Source organism: Cajanus cajan, chromosome 3 (genome assembly GCF_000230855.2).
Source record: "Cajanus cajan strain Asha chromosome 3, NIPB_CcT2T_4, whole genome shotgun sequence".
Taxonomy (NCBI): Eukaryota; Viridiplantae; Streptophyta; class Magnoliopsida; order Fabales; family Fabaceae; genus Cajanus; species Cajanus cajan.
Window position 1 is genome coordinate 10,887,868 of NC_138519.1, and position 15,915 is coordinate 10,903,782.

At 35.0% G+C, this 15,915-nt stretch overlaps 3 protein-coding genes across 6 annotated transcripts; all 3 read right to left on the reverse strand.

The window, feature by feature from the left end:
* Positions 1-205: 205 nt before the first annotated feature.
* On the reverse strand, positions 206-4,724 carry LOC109814583 (laccase-4). The gene is made up of 6 exons (XM_020379041.3): positions 4,503-4,724; positions 3,355-3,506; positions 2,967-3,211; positions 2,735-2,863; positions 1,434-2,360; positions 206-665 (listed from the first exon to the last, which is right to left on the reverse strand). Exons 1-6 carry the CDS (start codon positions 4,707-4,709, stop codon positions 535-537), a joined length of 1,791 nt encoding a protein of 596 aa, XP_020234630.2. The 5' UTR covers positions 4,710-4,724; the 3' UTR covers positions 206-534.
* Positions 4,725-8,487: 3,763 nt separating this feature from the next.
* On the reverse strand, positions 8,488-11,986 carry LOC145955531 (uncharacterized). 4 transcript variants are annotated; one of them, XR_014432168.1, is made up of 8 exons: positions 11,594-11,986; positions 11,317-11,520; positions 10,998-11,234; positions 10,274-10,915; positions 9,939-10,201; positions 9,526-9,865; positions 9,374-9,446; positions 8,488-9,293 (listed from the first exon to the last, which is right to left on the reverse strand). XR_014432168.1 is itself a non-coding variant. In XM_083070373.1 (6 exons), exons 1-6 carry the CDS (start codon positions 11,849-11,851, stop codon positions 9,685-9,687), a joined length of 1,785 nt encoding a protein of 594 aa, XP_082926499.1. In that variant the 5' UTR covers positions 11,852-11,986; the 3' UTR covers positions 8,488-9,684. The 4 variants fall into 4 exon arrangements, 1 of the variants encoding a protein (XP_082926499.1); XR_014432167.1 differs by having other exon boundaries at positions 8,488-9,446; XR_014432166.1 differs by having other exon boundaries at positions 8,488-9,111; positions 9,198-9,865.
* LOC145955530 (uncharacterized) lies at positions 11,725-15,487 on the reverse strand. Its single transcript, XM_083070372.1, has 2 exons — positions 11,982-15,487; positions 11,725-11,855 (listed from the first exon to the last, which is right to left on the reverse strand). The coding sequence occupies exon 1, from the start codon at positions 15,153-15,155 to the stop codon at positions 11,985-11,987; it is 3,171 nt and encodes a 1,056-aa protein (XP_082926498.1). The 5' UTR covers positions 15,156-15,487; the 3' UTR covers positions 11,725-11,855; positions 11,982-11,984.
* Between the last annotated feature and the right edge of the window lie 428 nt (positions 15,488-15,915).

A 15,915-nucleotide genomic window follows, 5' to 3' on the forward strand; every position in this document is an offset into this window, starting at 1 on the left:
AGAAGTTAGTCATAACTTATATATAAACTACTTTTAACTTTAAAGTAAATTACTTTATTTTTTTATATTTTTCTTTTATAAACATTTATGAAGAAGTTTATTTAATAAATAAACTCTTATTTTTTTTGTGCTTTCGTAAAAATGTCATCTTTTCTTCGTGCCAACATTTATGAAAAGCTAAAGTGAGCCGAATTGTTCAATGATCTAACGAAGTAAATAACCCTTTTGAATTTCATGAAACAAACAAGAGCGAACACTAGTTGGCTCCAATTCGTACATACAGAGTCTTAAAAAATAGAATTTGCAAGAGGAAAACCAAAATGCTCGCTCCATTTTATTAAACGTGCTTGAACAAATCCTCCTACTTTGCTCAAAGAAAAAACATTGGGGGTACTCTCTTATTAAATAACCCTTTCTTTCCACTCACTCTTCTTTTGCCTGGCTTCTCTGTATTCCTCCAAAGCTTCTTTTGTTTCCGCATTGGAAGGTCTTCCCTCTGTATATTAGTTGCATAATTAATTGATGATTGACACATTAGCATTTGGGAAGATCATTTGGTGGGGGTATCACTGATTGCTTAGGACCTTTGCCATTATCCACCAAAAAGGCCATCTTTAGCCCCCATGTTGTGTGCACCTCCAAGTGGCAGTGCATGAACCAAACTCCTATCAAACACAAGGAATTATAAGATATTTGTGAAGAAATTGATGAGTAATCTTTTAGATCCATCAAAGATTTTATACTAGGATAAGTTTGGTACACCCATTAAAAAAATTCACCAAGTATAAAAAGATGGGTAAATTTGTTGACTGTAAGCTTATTACTTTAAAAGTTCTATTACAAATGATTTCAATTGATATCTAAGTACTAAGTTCTAGGAGTAATTATATGGACTTTCTTTGACTTTAGTAGTAATTACACTTATTTTTACTTGTTTAGAAAATTACACCAACCTTTCGCACTTTTGTCATTTTTAAGGGTACTATGTGTAAATGGTCCATTATTAAAAGATTGATTACATTCGCATAAGTTTTTTAGTCAACAAAGTGTAAAAATAATACATTAAATGGAGAGGTAAGTGTAATGTTGCAAACAAATTGATTGTAAATGTGATTAACACTGCCTACAGAGTAGGTCAATGTAATTGGTATCATGTTTTTCCAGTCAATTTTAAGTTTATTTCTAAAAAAAACTTATAAGAAAAGCAAATAGATAAAAAAATATGTGATTAATTTTTCAACAATTTAATTTATAGAAAATTTTTCAAATTAGCTTCTCCAATTATTTTAATAGTTTATACAGTTTATGTAAAAAAGTTAATTTCATTTTATCTTTCTTTTCTTTTCGTGTAAGTGTTTATATAAAAATTTATTCGAACAAATCATTTTAAGAGGTAATAATTAAGGTTGTGTATGAGATGAAGAATTTTTTACCTGGATTATCTGCTCTGAATCTAATAGCAGTCCACCCTCCAGCTGGTACTCCAACTGTGTTTCTTTCAACAGGATCAGCAAGGTTAAAGTTCTTTGGATCAGTATTGGGATTGTAATTGCCTACTCCTCTTCCAACAATAAAGAAATTGAAGCCATGAAGATGAACAGGGTGGTTCTCAGGTGCAATGATTCCAGTATCTTGTAGAACAACTTGAACAGTGGCATTGAATGGAAGCCTGTAAAGTTTTGTGCCACTGGTGGTGTTCAAATTTGCTGGTCCAGTCCCAGAGTAGTTGAACACATGGGGTGGTTTAGCAGGGAAATCAGTGGTGAAAACCCCACCAATGTTGAAATAATGTGCCTGAAGCAAGGCAATGGTTGGCATAACAAATGTCACATTGTTGACAGCAGCCACCACCCTGCTCCCATTCCCAGCTTTGCAAGAAGGACAAGGGTTGATCCCCAACCCAACAGTGAAGAAAAGTGAATGATCAACTGTTAATGGCACATTGACAGGGTACTTCTTGGAGTTAAGGCCTTTGAGAGAGTTGATGAAGTTGTTAGCAACTTGTGTTGCATTTTTTTGAGGTGGGGTTGTGAGAATTGTGGGGGTGGTGGCAAGAGTGCCTGTGTAGTGCAATGTTGCTGTGGCAGTCAAGTTGTCCACAGCAACAGGAGCATCCATAAAGGGAGAAGCTGCTACTAAGTACTTGCCAGATTTTTGGTCAGCAGTTAGAAGCACATTGGTGGTTTGGCCAGGGGCTATCACAATTGTTTCAATCTTGAAAGGCTTTACATATGTGGCATCAACTTCCACCACTGTGAGTTTGTGGCCAGCAATTTTGAAGAAGAGCTCTTCATTGAGTGCAGCATTGATAATTCTCACCAGGTAGGTCTTTCCACTCTCTACAGGCAAGTTGTAAACATCTACACATGTTCCCCCCAAAAGGAAAACAAATAAATAAGCTTAGTTTGAACACAATCAAAATAAGTTTAATTACCTTTTTCATCCTTATATATGAACTTTACTTTCTAGTTTCTATAATTAAAAATAACTTATTTTAATCTTTATACATATAATTTTTTACTTTCTTTTAATCTTTATAGTTTCATAAATATTACCATTTAGTCATTATAATAATAGATGACAATGATTAAAAAAATGGTATATTTTATGTCTAAAATGAAATGTTTTTAACTATATAAACTAAAAATTAAAGTTTATGAAATTATAATTACAAAATGGTAATTAAACTATGAAAATATTTAATTTTAGAGGATGGATGAACAATAGAAAATACCTTGTGTAGAGCAATTGGTCACTGTCCCTGGAAGGCCATTAATGGTATGAGCATCTGAGACATTTGGTGCCAATCCTGATTTAAGTGCTTCATTGATAACAGCTTCGGTATCAGATTTCCACCATTCTCCTACAATTTATCACACCGCATTGAATATTAATTTGAATTTCCTTAAGACCAATTAACTTGGTGAATAGGAAAATTTGAAAAAAAAGGTATTGTTTTGGCTCACCTAATACAACAACCAATTCATCATCTGGCTTTGGGAAAGGATACGGCACACCTCTCTTTGGCAAGATAACTAAGGCACCATGGAGAGTTGACCTAAGCCAATTAACATGTGCATGCCAAAGAAGTGTTCCTCTTTGTCCTGTAAGGGTGAAATTGTACACATAGGTTTGCCCTGGTTGAATTGGGCACTGTGTGACATATGCAGGCCCATCAGCCCAACCAGTTCTCAATTGCCTCACACCATGCCTACCAAGATGGAATAATCACTCCGATTAGCATTGAATTTGAAGATTGTGTTGATTAGAGGAAAATATTGCTTACAATAAGGTCCATATATTACTTAATTTTTGTGTAATACTTTCTGTAACATGAAACATATGATGTCTCACCAATGGATGGTAACGTTGTGGTTGACTTGGTTGATGACTTTAACCAGCACTGTATCATCTTCCCTGGCGTAAAGAGTGGGTCCTGGGAACTTCCCATTAATGGTGACAATAGATTTGCTTGAACACAATCTAGTAGTTTTTTTGGCCACCACCTAAACACATCATTACCAAAATTGGGTCTTAATATGAAGAAACCAAGATAGAGTGTGCATGTGGTTGGAGAGAATTGACCGATTAACCATCTTTAGGTGCTGATTTGGAAGTCTACCTTCCATGTCACTACATTTCTAAATCTACTCATTATGCTCTACTTTGTGACAAAAATGTTTGCACCCACAAAGTATTATGTTTAGGTGAAAATTAAAGCTTCGAAAATAATTATCATCATTACAAGATGCCTGTACATACCAAGAAAAAGTTAAGAGCTTATGTCACATTAAATGTTCAGAAAATAAGTTCGCAATTTTATATCTTTATGAACTAATTTTAGGGAATAATTTATTGTCTTCCAATTAATTAGTTGGACTGTTGTTGCTATGATTTTAGAGAAAATTATTAAAAGAATATTATGATAAATAATATCCCTATAAAATTGATTTATATAACTGATGTTAATTATTTGTCGTTGATACTACCATTTATTTTACTAATGAGTTCTCTACTTCAAAATTCGAAATAACTTGTCTGTGTCAAGGACTCATGATATTGTCAGGTGATATATGAGTTAACTCATCTTAAATAATTTGCATTAAGAGATATCACTGTCCAAATAATTAATCAAATAATAAAATCATAATTGCACTCTATTTCACATGAAAAGGAAATATCCCAAGCTGCTCTCGCAGTTGTCACAAAATGATTCCAAGTTCAACCAAAAAAAAAATGACCTTAGCCTCTGCCAAAATCGTATCCCATCTTTATCAGAACTTGATAGAAAATAGCTTTAATAAAATCGGGTGAATAAACCCCAAGTTGCATGCATTTATGCATGTATATTATTATTGTTTAAGCTTCCACTCATTAAAAAAAAGGAGATTCTGAACCGAGAGAATTTGTACACCATTAAATATACATTTATATTAGTCATAACTTTACGAATATGATATTATTAAAAATGCATGGCACAATGAGAATAATGGTTTACTTACATGAAATTTGTAGTGCCTCACTCTGCATTCGACCAAAGCTGGAAGAATGCAAGCAATGAGAAGTATGATTCGAACCCAATGAGAATCCATTTCCTCTCTACCCTTTCCCTTAGGCCCTGTCTTAGTTTGTTGTACAACGTTATGTCCTTGTGTGTTGCATTCATAAACGACGGGCCAACCCACACTTATATAGACCAAAACGCGCATTGCTACCACGTCGTTTTACTTGGTTAGGTGAGTGATGGAGGCATTCTTGGAAATTAAGACAGAAGAGAACAAATTAAACTAAGCTTATCATCTTATGATATCTTGCATGTCACATAAAGTAGTGTGTAATGGGAATCGGTGTATTTTGGGATACAAGTTTTGAACCTCCTTAATTAGGCACATATTTGTTATGATGATAATCACTGATTTGTTATTGGTTGTGTTCTGACTTCAAAACATTTCTGTGTCTCCCACTAAGTGAGTTTTCATCTAGAAACTTAACCAATTCAAGTATGATAATCTAGTTTAGTTACAGAACATGACTCGTCGTTTTGGGACTTAAACACGTTTTTACGTTAGCCATTAGTAATGATCTTGTATGATATTTGTTTTTATCTTGTTGTTATATATATAGAACAAGAGAAAAGTATGTGAAACATACAAATATTTTACTTTAATATTTTTTTTTATATTTTCACGTGACAAGCACGCTTTTACTCTTTAGTATTTGTCTTTTCTAATTTTAATATGCAAAATAAATCTATGAGATTGTCTAAGGAGAGAGGATAGTAGGTTTAAGTGTGTACCGTCTCGGTCATGGACTGACTTGATCTCCTTAATGGTGATAGAGTGTTAACGTCCCTATACTCGGCAATTATCCGACTAGGCCTCCAGGCCCTAAACCTTCTCGCCTTAGGGGGACTCGGAAATAAGGCGACCGCGATCTCCTTTTTGACATCAACCCGGAGGAGGGCTCAGTACGAGCCTATTCGGTCATGGCCCGACTTGACCTGACAAGCTCGATTCTTCTCGCCTACAAGGGGACCGCTCGGCATGTACCTCGCTGGACTTTCGGTATAGGCCCTGTCGGTCGGATCCCGACTAAGTTCGTTCCCGCTAATCCCGCATTGACGTGATAAGAATTGTTAGGAAAATCCCTTGATCTTCGGGGTCCAAGAGGCCCACGAACAACTCACCATAAAACCCAAAACCCTAGAGTTGAGAAAGCAGATTACACTTTTGAATGCTCTGGCTCTAAGGCACGATCTAGGAAAAAACCCTAGTCCACCCTTTGGCCGGAACAAAGTGCAATAAAAATTCTATAGTATTTGGTCAATAAATTTGAAGTCAAAATCTGTTAAAAGTTTTTGTCAATTAAAAAATATTTTTAACTTTGATAGTTGTTGGTGTTATTTTGTATTTTTGTTTCTTCTTTCTGGTAGATGTCATCATGTTTTTATTATTTACCCCTATCTAATAATATTCCAACTAAAGAGTGTGAAATTCTCTGAGAATTGGATTATCTTAATAAAGTGTTATAGAAGTTTAACAGAGAGAGTAGAGTGCCTCTTGTTTAGCGTACAATAATCGCTTCTTAAATCATTATTTATGTTTCAGCGGCATTAAGATATCGTATCCCTGAAAAATGTATGAAAAGCGACCAGTGGTTAATGAGCCAAATTAACTAAATATGACATAATCTCAATCTTGGGATTATTAATGGTAATTGCAATGATTGAGTTTCATAATTATACTGATCTTTCTCTAAATATAAGGATTGAAAAGTATAGGTTGGGTTGTACTTTTCTTCCCGTTAATTTGGATCGTTTGTAATTTTAGTTTCTTAAGTTTTTTAAGCAAATTTTTTCTCTGTCAATTTTTGTTTTATCTAACACTCCTAAATTATTATATTCTATTTAAATATTTAGGGGGTTTTGGATTTAGAATTTAAATATAAAATATTAGAACAATAAAATCAATAAAAATTGAAGCAATTAATTTATAGGATGTCAAATTTAATATTTTTGTTTGTGTTCTGATGAGAAGAAAATTAAAAACAATTTATGAATATTTTGATTAAGAAAGAAAACGAGAAATTGAGAGATTTAGATAAGAGAAAATTGGTAGAAAGACTAAGCTCATATTTGCGTAATTTTTTTTATAAGGAATTGAAAACAAAAAAAAAGGATAAAATACATTAAAAAAAATTATAAACTAAAATTAACTTGCATACTTTAGATTTTGAAGAAATTAAATGAAATAATTAATATAAAACTTAAGTACATGAATTGAGTTTAGCTTATGTCACGAGAAACACACTCATTTTACCATCTTATATATATTTTTTCTTCTATAAGTGTGTAATTGTTAATGGATTAGAGGTTTACCCAAATAATAATACTTGCACAATATATACATTTACTTTTTTTTTTTTCCTTTTTAAAAAATAGACAAGCTTGATTTGAAAAAGAAAAAACCTCAAAGATTGAAATAGCACATGTTCCAAAATTAATGGGAGTAAAAGTATGATTAAACAATAAATATGTATATATGTGTGTGTGTTTTGTGTGTGTATATGGCATGCATATACAGGTAGAGGCTAAGGAAGCAGAAGCTTCTTGGGAGGATCCTAATTGCTTAGTTCACACAATATAGTATTGTTGAGATATGTCTTTCAGAGTTTAGGGTCATTTATGAGACATGTCATAGAGGTTGCCCATCATGTTTGGTTTGAAAGCCAAGATTAAACCAACATTGGGTAAGTAACAACTCAGTCACCTTCCGGTCTCTCTTCTGTTCCGAACCTGCTTTCTCTTTTATTTTTTATTTTTAAAACATATATGCTTTTTATTTATATTTTCCATATATATATAGTTGCACTTTTGCAGTAGGTAACGGACTAGCACATAGATGAAATAGCTAGTTAAACCGCAAACCGAAGCTTAAGTGGATGAAACGTGTATTATAATGATATTTAGGTATAAAGGTTTAAAGTCAACTTAGTTAGAAATGTACCTACATCAATTTGTTGATGTTGATTAATCGCATAAAGGTGTCACGTTTAATTTATTTATTTTAATAAATTTCAGATTGAATAAAGATAAGTTATAAAACAACGAATGGAGAAAAGAAGACATCTTTAATAAATAATAATAATAATAATAATAATAATAATAATAATAATAATAATAATAATAATAGTTTTTGTCCCTCAGCTCGCTTTTAAGGGTGTTCAAATGTAATTGATCATAAATGATCACTATATCAAAAAAATTAAGAGAAGATATATCAAGAATTTAAAAAAAGGTAAGCAATTCGTAAGTAGATTTCCTAATATAGTTTGTTGCAACTAAATAGATCATATTTTCTATAATGGATAGAGTTCAATGAATGATAATCGAATACTTTGTCATCTCACACCTAATTGAATTTTATGTTTATATGAAAGGCAAAATGCAAGAGTATAATTTTATTTAGTTTTTTTTAGAATTAAAGTGATGAAAAAATTAATGAACTAATTTAATAACAAAAAATTTAAAGGACTAAATGAGAGGGAATTTTTTTTTTGATGGATTAATTTTGTAAACAAATTTTGTTTAAGGAATTATGTCATAATGTTATTTTGAGTATTTAATTGGTATTTCTTTTCCCCTTTAAATTGCAACTTAACAGGCTTCTAACATTTTTTTTTTGTGCATCTCATGTTTCATAGTTGAGTGATAAGATTAATTTCTTCTAAGAGACAAAAAGCTTCAAAATAAATTTTACGTCCTTCAATAAAATCTATTTTAAACACATAATTTATAAATAAACACTCATCAACGTATTTAAAATATTTTTATTAGATTAGTATGCATATATGCTATTAGGTTTAAATTTTATTATTTGTCATTGTAATTCTGGTAAATAATAAAAATATATAAATAATTGTGTCAAGTTTTGTTGATAAAAACTTCATTCTTTACTCAATAAATAAGGGTTACGTCTGATAAAAGGACACTAGTACACAAAGGGTGTTTTACGTCGTGTATTTTGACCATTTTACGTCGGAAAAGGGTCCGACGTTAATACGGGAGTCGTAAATTTACGTCGCCACTGGAAGACGACGTAAATTTACGTCGGGCAACTTTTCAGACCGACGTAAAAAGGGTCAAAATCGTGCCACAAATTTACGTCGGACATGGCCTTGTCCGACGTAAATTTACGTCGGTCTTTGCCAGGCCCGACGTAAATTTACGTCGGACAACGCCATGTCCGACGTAAATTGTGGCAGTTTTTTTTTTAAAAACGTTTGTAAATTGATATACCCAACACCTGCATATAAATATAATCCAGAATACCAAATCTAAACCAGGCAGTCCAGAATAGAAATTCAAATTGTATTTCAAAATTGAATGACAAAAAGAAAATAATATATAAATCTTAAAAAACATAAATTATGACAATGTAAATCCTATTATCCTAAAAAAGCTATAAAACATGTTTGTCAATGCTATCTAAATAACTAACTATCAAACTATAAACATAATATCTAACTAACTAAACTTAGAAAAAAAGTTGCCCATTGTTCTCTTATCTTGAGCATCTCATCTTCGGGCAATGGAGATGGATCTTGAAAGACCTGAAAGGGTAATTTAAGTGTCATTAATATGCAATGTTAATTATTCTAAAGGTAAATATAGTTAAATAAATTTTGATATGAATTACCTGCGCCCAAGAATCAATAATACCCGCAGAAACTATGGCTTTCATCCAATACATGATGTAATAGCCACATTCAAACGAGTCTTGTTGCTTATTACACTAAAATGAGAAACAAATAACTATTAATTCCAAAGTCAATAAATTTAAATATTATTGACTGTATGAATTAATTTGCTAACCTTAGGGTATATGAAATGCAATGACTTTGATGATCTGGCTCTTCCACTTAATATATTAGCTCCAGACACGATTCTAATTAATTGAAATAAAAATAAATGTTAGCCAATATATATAATTACAGTGTTAAAACATAATGAAAAAATTTAGTTACCCATGTAATTGGCTTTTAATTTCCTGGCTTGGTTTTCGATGAAGTGAACAAAACCACACCACGGTATATTCCTTAGGAATGATTACCATTAACTGCCAATGAGACCTACATTGTATGACAAACAAATCAGTTAAAAAATTACCATGATTAAAAAATCAATTAAAAAACTAACCCGTCAATGTATGGAGCCATGTATATATGTCTTCTTGAGTCACTCATCCATGTTTGCATATATTGTTGGATCTGGACCTGAGTGTTTCCTGATTTTTGGATGGATTGAGGCTCAATAAATCCATATACTTCTGCTTGTGCTTGCTCCACACTCAATTTGTCCATGTACCTAACACAAATAATTATTATAAGTTAAATGTAATTATTGTAAATTTAGACTCATAAAAGAAAATATGACTTACATGGCCCACAACTGTATGATAGATATATTTAACATGGAGGTTCCCCCAACAATCTCTAATGCATCAGGCAGAGATATGTATAGTGGAACATCAGAGCTATCAACTCCAAAAACTCTAATGTCCCACTGCAATTGAATTGGTTGCTTCTTTAATCGTGGTAATTTGATTAGAAGCTTAGATATGGGATCATCCTCAGCTTCTGCGATATTAGCATCATGAACATGAGGTTCTCTCATGACCTCCTTACCACGATCGATAAAATCCTAAAGAAATAATGAAAATTAGTTAAACAATAATAGAATTATAAGAATCTAAAGGAGCAATAATATAATTACCTTTGCCCGTGCTGAAAGCGGCATGACCAAACATTTTGGCCAAGCTAAGAATGTGCCGGTTGCCTGCCCCACTAGTTGAACCTCTGTATTGGGCAAAGGCACTAGAGCAGCAGCATCTTGAACTTGGTCAACCACAACCCGTGTCCAGTCTGGCTGTAGAGGGACACCATGGATGGTTGAGCCACCCTCAAATACTCGGCCAATAGCCACTAACCGTGGGGGGTCATCCTCAACATATAACTCGCACTGGTTTGGTACATCAGTGTGAGCATGTTCCCCTGAGAAATTTGGAGCAGCACAACTCCCTTTAGTGCTGACTCGAACACCATCATGAGCAACTGCAGTCTGTTGCTGAGAACGAGCCAAAAGTTCAAACTTCTCTTCAAACTGTTTTTCAATATTCTTCAGTTTCTCTTCAAACTGCATCTCCAATCTCTGCTCCAATTTCTGTATAACCTCTTGACTGCAAGAGTCGACAGTGCTCCTCGATGATCGGCCACCAAAGAAATCTCGGTGGCTCCAAGAACCACCAACACCACGCACACGACCTCCGTGCTCTGGCTTTCCTATGGCCGTTGTGAGGATATCATTCCGACCATCGGAAACAAATGAGCCTTGGGTGCTCTGCTCAACTAAATCCTCCTGCAACAATAAGGAAGATTAAAAAATCTTATGAATTAAATGAGTTGAAATGAAGAGTCTTAATTTGTATATTTTTACTTACTATTTTATTAGCAACGACCCTTGCAGACTCAGAAGTCATTTGCCCATCTGGTTTTGTCCGGGCTGCTATCCACATCTCATGGCGGGGAGGTGACTCCACACGGTCAGCATCCTCAACCCCTGCTGCCTGTGCCCTAGCCTTCTTCATTTGCTTTTTTTTTCTTTCATATCCCCCTCTTGACAATAGATGGGGTGCATCATTCTTGGCTTGTCGTTCTTGGGCAGCTATTCTTTTAGCCTGCAATAATACAAAAAAAAATGAGATAAATTAAAATATACCTTAAGTATTTGTGTCAATGTAAAAGTTATCGATAACTAACCTGCCACGAAGGGTCCAATCGAGTGGCACAAAATTGCATCCACTCCTCATCAGTGATCTGGTACTTTAGACAGGGAGTCTCATTTTGGCGCTCTCCAAATACATACTCCCGTGTCAAGAAAGTCTTGAAGTCTCTCCACCTGCTGGCAAGGGCAGATAACATCTTCCTCCTCATGCCCTCAGTGTTGGGAATGTCAAAATTTTGCTATGAAAATAACAACAAATAATAAATAATGTATTTAAGTTATATAATATTGAAAGGATGTGAAAGTATATACCTGAATATCCTGCCACATGAGGTTCTTGTCAACCTCCTGAACGTCATCCCATGATGGAATGATAATAGAAACATGTCGTCGAGCTAGGACTCCCAAATAGCTCTTAAACTTGGCAGCATTTGGGCCTGATGCCTTGCCAGAACGAGGATCCACCTCAACCGATGTCCTCTCCTTGGCAATGCGCCCAGCTGTCAACCCAGACAATCGAGTGACAGATCTACCTTCCCTCCTTCCACTGCCAGACCCAGAATCCTCCATAATCCTGAAAAAATTAAACTGTCATTATTAAAACAATGAATTAATTGAATAGACAAATAAAGTAAAAAAGATAATAACAATATAGCAACAAAATAACTAATAAAAAAACAAATAATACATAAACAGAAACCTATTAGGTTGGAATGTTTTCCCATATTCCTTCAGCATGATCACTTCGAATAGCATGTATTTCGTCCACTTCATTGTCCGCAATAGGACCAAATGATCTGCTTGAAAAAGACGGTGTCTCATGCATATCTAGAGACTCATCTTCGTGAGTTCCATGCATGGTTCTTCCTTCGAGGACCACTGACCATTTCTCATTACATGGATCATTTACATAAAAAATTTGTCTTGCTTGATATGCCATAATAAAAGGTTCATCCTTATAGCCGACCTTATTCAAATCAACCAAAGTAAACCCTAAATCATCTGTCCGCACACCTGTATTGCCATCAACCCATTTACACTTGAACACAGGCACTCTAAACGTAACATAATCAATTTCCCATATGTCTTCTATGACTCCGAAATAACTCATGGATGCTGTAATGGGATTTTTATCTTTTGAACTAGCAAAGTGCACAGCCTCAGCCTGAATTGTAACCCCACTATTTTGTACTCTACTTTTGTCATCTTCTGTTTTTGTATAGAAACAATATTTGTTAATGTCATACCCACCAAATGTAATGACATCATTGTTAGGCCCACGCGCGAGTCTCAAAAGTGTATCAGAAGCATTAACCTCACCATAAACCTTTTTCTTAAACCAAGCTAAAAAACTCTTGTTATGTTCATTCAATACCCATTTCTCAGTCATCCGAGGGTGTGCTATCTTGATTTCATCTATGTGTTCTGATATGTAAGGAATTACTTCATCAGTGTTGTTCAATATGTACAAATGTGCTTGGTCAACTTCTGTTCGACTCACAGTTCTAATCTTTAAACTTCGACTACCCTTACCAAATTGTTTCCCATCATGTCGAGTCTTGGGAATTCCTATTGGTTCTGATTTCGACATGTACCCAGAACAAAACTCAATGGCTTCTTCTGCAATGTACCTCTCCACAATAGAGGCTTCTGGGCGGTATTGATTCTTGACATATCCTTTTAAGATCTTCATATATCTCTCAACAGGGTACATCCATCTAAGATAAACCGGGCCACACAATCGAATCTCCCTAACCAAATGAACTATCAAATGCACCATGATATCAAAAAATGAAGGTGGAAAATACATTTCCAATTGACACAAGATTGTGATTGCTTCATTTTCTAACTCATCTAACTTTATAGGGTCAATTACTTTGTTGCAAATGGCATTGAAGAATAAACACAATCGAGTAATAGCAACTCTAACAGAAGATGGTAAAATGTTACGAATAGCCACAGGCAAAAGTTGTTGCATTAACACATGACAATCGTGAGACTTTAAACCAATTAACTTCAAATCTTGCATAGACACCAGACTCTTAACATTTGAGGAGTACCCTTGTGGAACTTTCACACTGCTTAAGCACTCACAAAAGCTTTTTTTTTCTTTCTTTGATAGAGTATGACAAGCTGGAGGCAAGTAAGTGCGTCTTCCAATAGACTGAGGATGCAACTCATAACGTATACCCATGTCCACCAAATCTTGTCGTGCTTTCACTCCATCTTTAGTCTTTCCTTTGATGTTTAGCAATGTCCCAATTACACTATCACAAACATTTTTCTCCACATGCATCACATCTATGCAGTGTCTAACATCTAACTTGCACCAGTAAGGAAGATTAAAGAATATTGATCGTTTCTTCCAGATATTTCTCTCAGTTGACTTCTTTTGCGTCTTTCCGAACACAATGTTAATGTTCTTCACCCGTTGATATACTTCTTCACCATTGCGCGGTGTCGAGGCAATTTCATCCTCTTGACTTCCATTGAATGCTTTCTTCAATCTACGGTATGGATGACTACGAACAAGAAACTTACGATGCCTAGTGTACGCAGTCTTTTGCCCATGTTTCAATTGGGTATAACTTGTGTTTTCTTCACATATAGGACATGCATAATGACCCTTCACACTATACCCACTCAGGTTACCATATGCTGGAAAATCATTTATTGTGCAAAATAACATTGCACGCATGGTAAATTTTTCTTCACGATATGCATCAAACACCTCCACTCCTGTGTCCCATAACATTTTCAAGTCATCAATCAATGGACTAAGATACACATCTATGTCATTTCCTGGTTGTCGGGGACCTGATATCATCATAGACAACATAATATATTTTCTCTTCATGCATAGCCAAGGAGGCAAATTATAAATGACCAACAAAACTGGCCATGAACTGTGTTTACTACTTAAGTTCCCATAAGGATTCATGTCATCTGTAGCTAAACCAATTCTCAAGTTTCTTGACTCTGCACCAAATTCTGGAAATGTTTCATCAATCCTCTTCCATTGCGGAGAATCAGCTGGATGTCGAAGAAAGTTGTCACATTTTCTACCATTTTCATGCCATGTGAGGTTTTTTGCATCTTCTTTAATGGCAAACAATCTTTTAAACCTAGGTATTATTGGCAAATACCATAAGACCTTAGCAGGGGGACCCTCTATTTCTTCCTCACCATTACTTCCATCAGTTTTCTTTTTGAACCGCGACAATCCACATGTGGGACACACTTTCAGTGTAGCAAAATCATTTGTATATAATATGCAATCATTAGGGCACGCGTGTATCTTCTTATACTCCAAACCCATTGGACATAGTATCTTTTTTGCCTCATAGTTGCGATTAGGTAACGTGTTATCTTCTGGAAGCATCTCCTTCAATAACTCCAACAATTCTGTGAAACTTTTATCAGTCCAACCATTTCTTGCTTTTAAACTAAACAATTTTAAAGTTGCTGATAATCTTGTAAACATACTGCATCCTGGGTATAATGGTTGCTCAAAATCAGACTTTAAGGTATCATACACATGTGCTCTTTCAAAATTTTCTTCACCAACATCACGTATCATCTCTTCTAAGTTATCGTTCATCCCTTCAAAATTTTCAGTTGTTGACATTGTTGGAATGTCTAATATTTCTCCGTGCCATGTCCATACTGTATAACTCTTCACAATACCATATATAAACAGGTGATCACGTATTTCTCCAACTTCTTGACGTATCTGATTCAAACATCGAACACATGGACAATAATATGCCCCTTTGATGGGTTTCCCATTTTCTCTTGCAAATTGTAAGAACTCTTCAACTCCATTTCTGTACTCTTGACTAATGCGACTTGCATTCATCCAACTTCGATTCATTATCTATATATTAACACAAATTAACTATTGACTCAGTTATTCATAATTTTTTTAACCTAAACTACAACCCTAAAAAATCGATGGTAAACTAAAGGTCAATGCCTAAAAAAGTCTCTTCTTTAATGCATCTGGAACGGCCGTACTGAAACTAGAACGGGACGTTCCAGATCATCAAATTACAACAAAAAAAATTCCAGCAGAACGGGCCGTTCTCCATGCGGTACGACCCGTACTGCTTGCAGAACGGCCCGTTCTGCAAGGAGAACGGCCCGTTCTGCAAGGAGAACGGCCCGTTCTGCAAGGAGAACGGCCCGTTCTGCAAGGAGAACGGCCCGTTCTCCTTGCAGAACGGCCCGTTCTCCTTGCAGAACGGCCCGTTCCAGAGGAACAAATAGCAAAAAAAAAAACAAATAAATTACGGGGACAACAAACTAACCTCAAACGACCAACGTGCTGACACTTACAAACTTGGATACGTTGAATGTAGCCGTAAACGCAGAGGGAGACTCAAGTAATTCAGAGGATTTCGTATAAACTGTGAGCGCGGGAATGAAAATGGGACTTTGGGGGCAATATAGGAGAACTATTACGTCGGATAAGGCGTCGCCGACGTAAATTTACGTCGCCCTTGTTGAACTCCGACGTAAATTTACGTCGGATTTGGTTGGGACCGACGTAAATTTACGTCGGACTACAGGGAACCGACGTAAATTTACGTCGGAATAGTGGTACCCGACGTAAATTAACGTCGGATTGGAGG

Bases quoted from the DNA above. Each gene is read 5' to 3' on its own strand.
- LOC109814583 (XM_020379041.3), bottom strand. From the start codon at position 4,709: ATGCGCGTTTTGGTCTATATAAGTGTGGGTTGGCCCGTCGTTTATGAA. The intron at 2,864-2,966 runs GTGAGCCAAAAC...GATAAATTGTAG, and splicing joins TGAATTGGTTGTTGTATTAG to GAGAATGGTGGAAATCTGAT. The intron at 666-1,433 runs GTAAAAAATTCT...TGTGTTTGATAG, and splicing joins ATTCAGAGCAGATAATCCAG to GAGTTTGGTTCATGCACTGC.
- LOC145955530 (XM_083070372.1), bottom strand. From the start codon at position 15,155: ATGAATCGAAGTTGGATGAATGCAAGTCGCATTAGTCAAGAGTACAGA.
- LOC145955531 (XM_083070373.1), bottom strand. From the start codon at position 11,851: ATGGAGGATTCTGGGTCTGGCAGTGGAAGGAGGGAAGGTAGATCTGTC. The intron at 11,235-11,316 runs GTTAGTTATCGA...GTATTATTGCAG, and splicing joins GATTGGACCCTTCGTGGCAG to GCTAAAAGAATAGCTGCCCA. The intron at 10,202-10,273 runs GTAATTATATTA...TTATTTCTTTAG, and splicing joins CGCTTTCAGCACGGGCAAAG to GATTTTATCGATCGTGGTAA.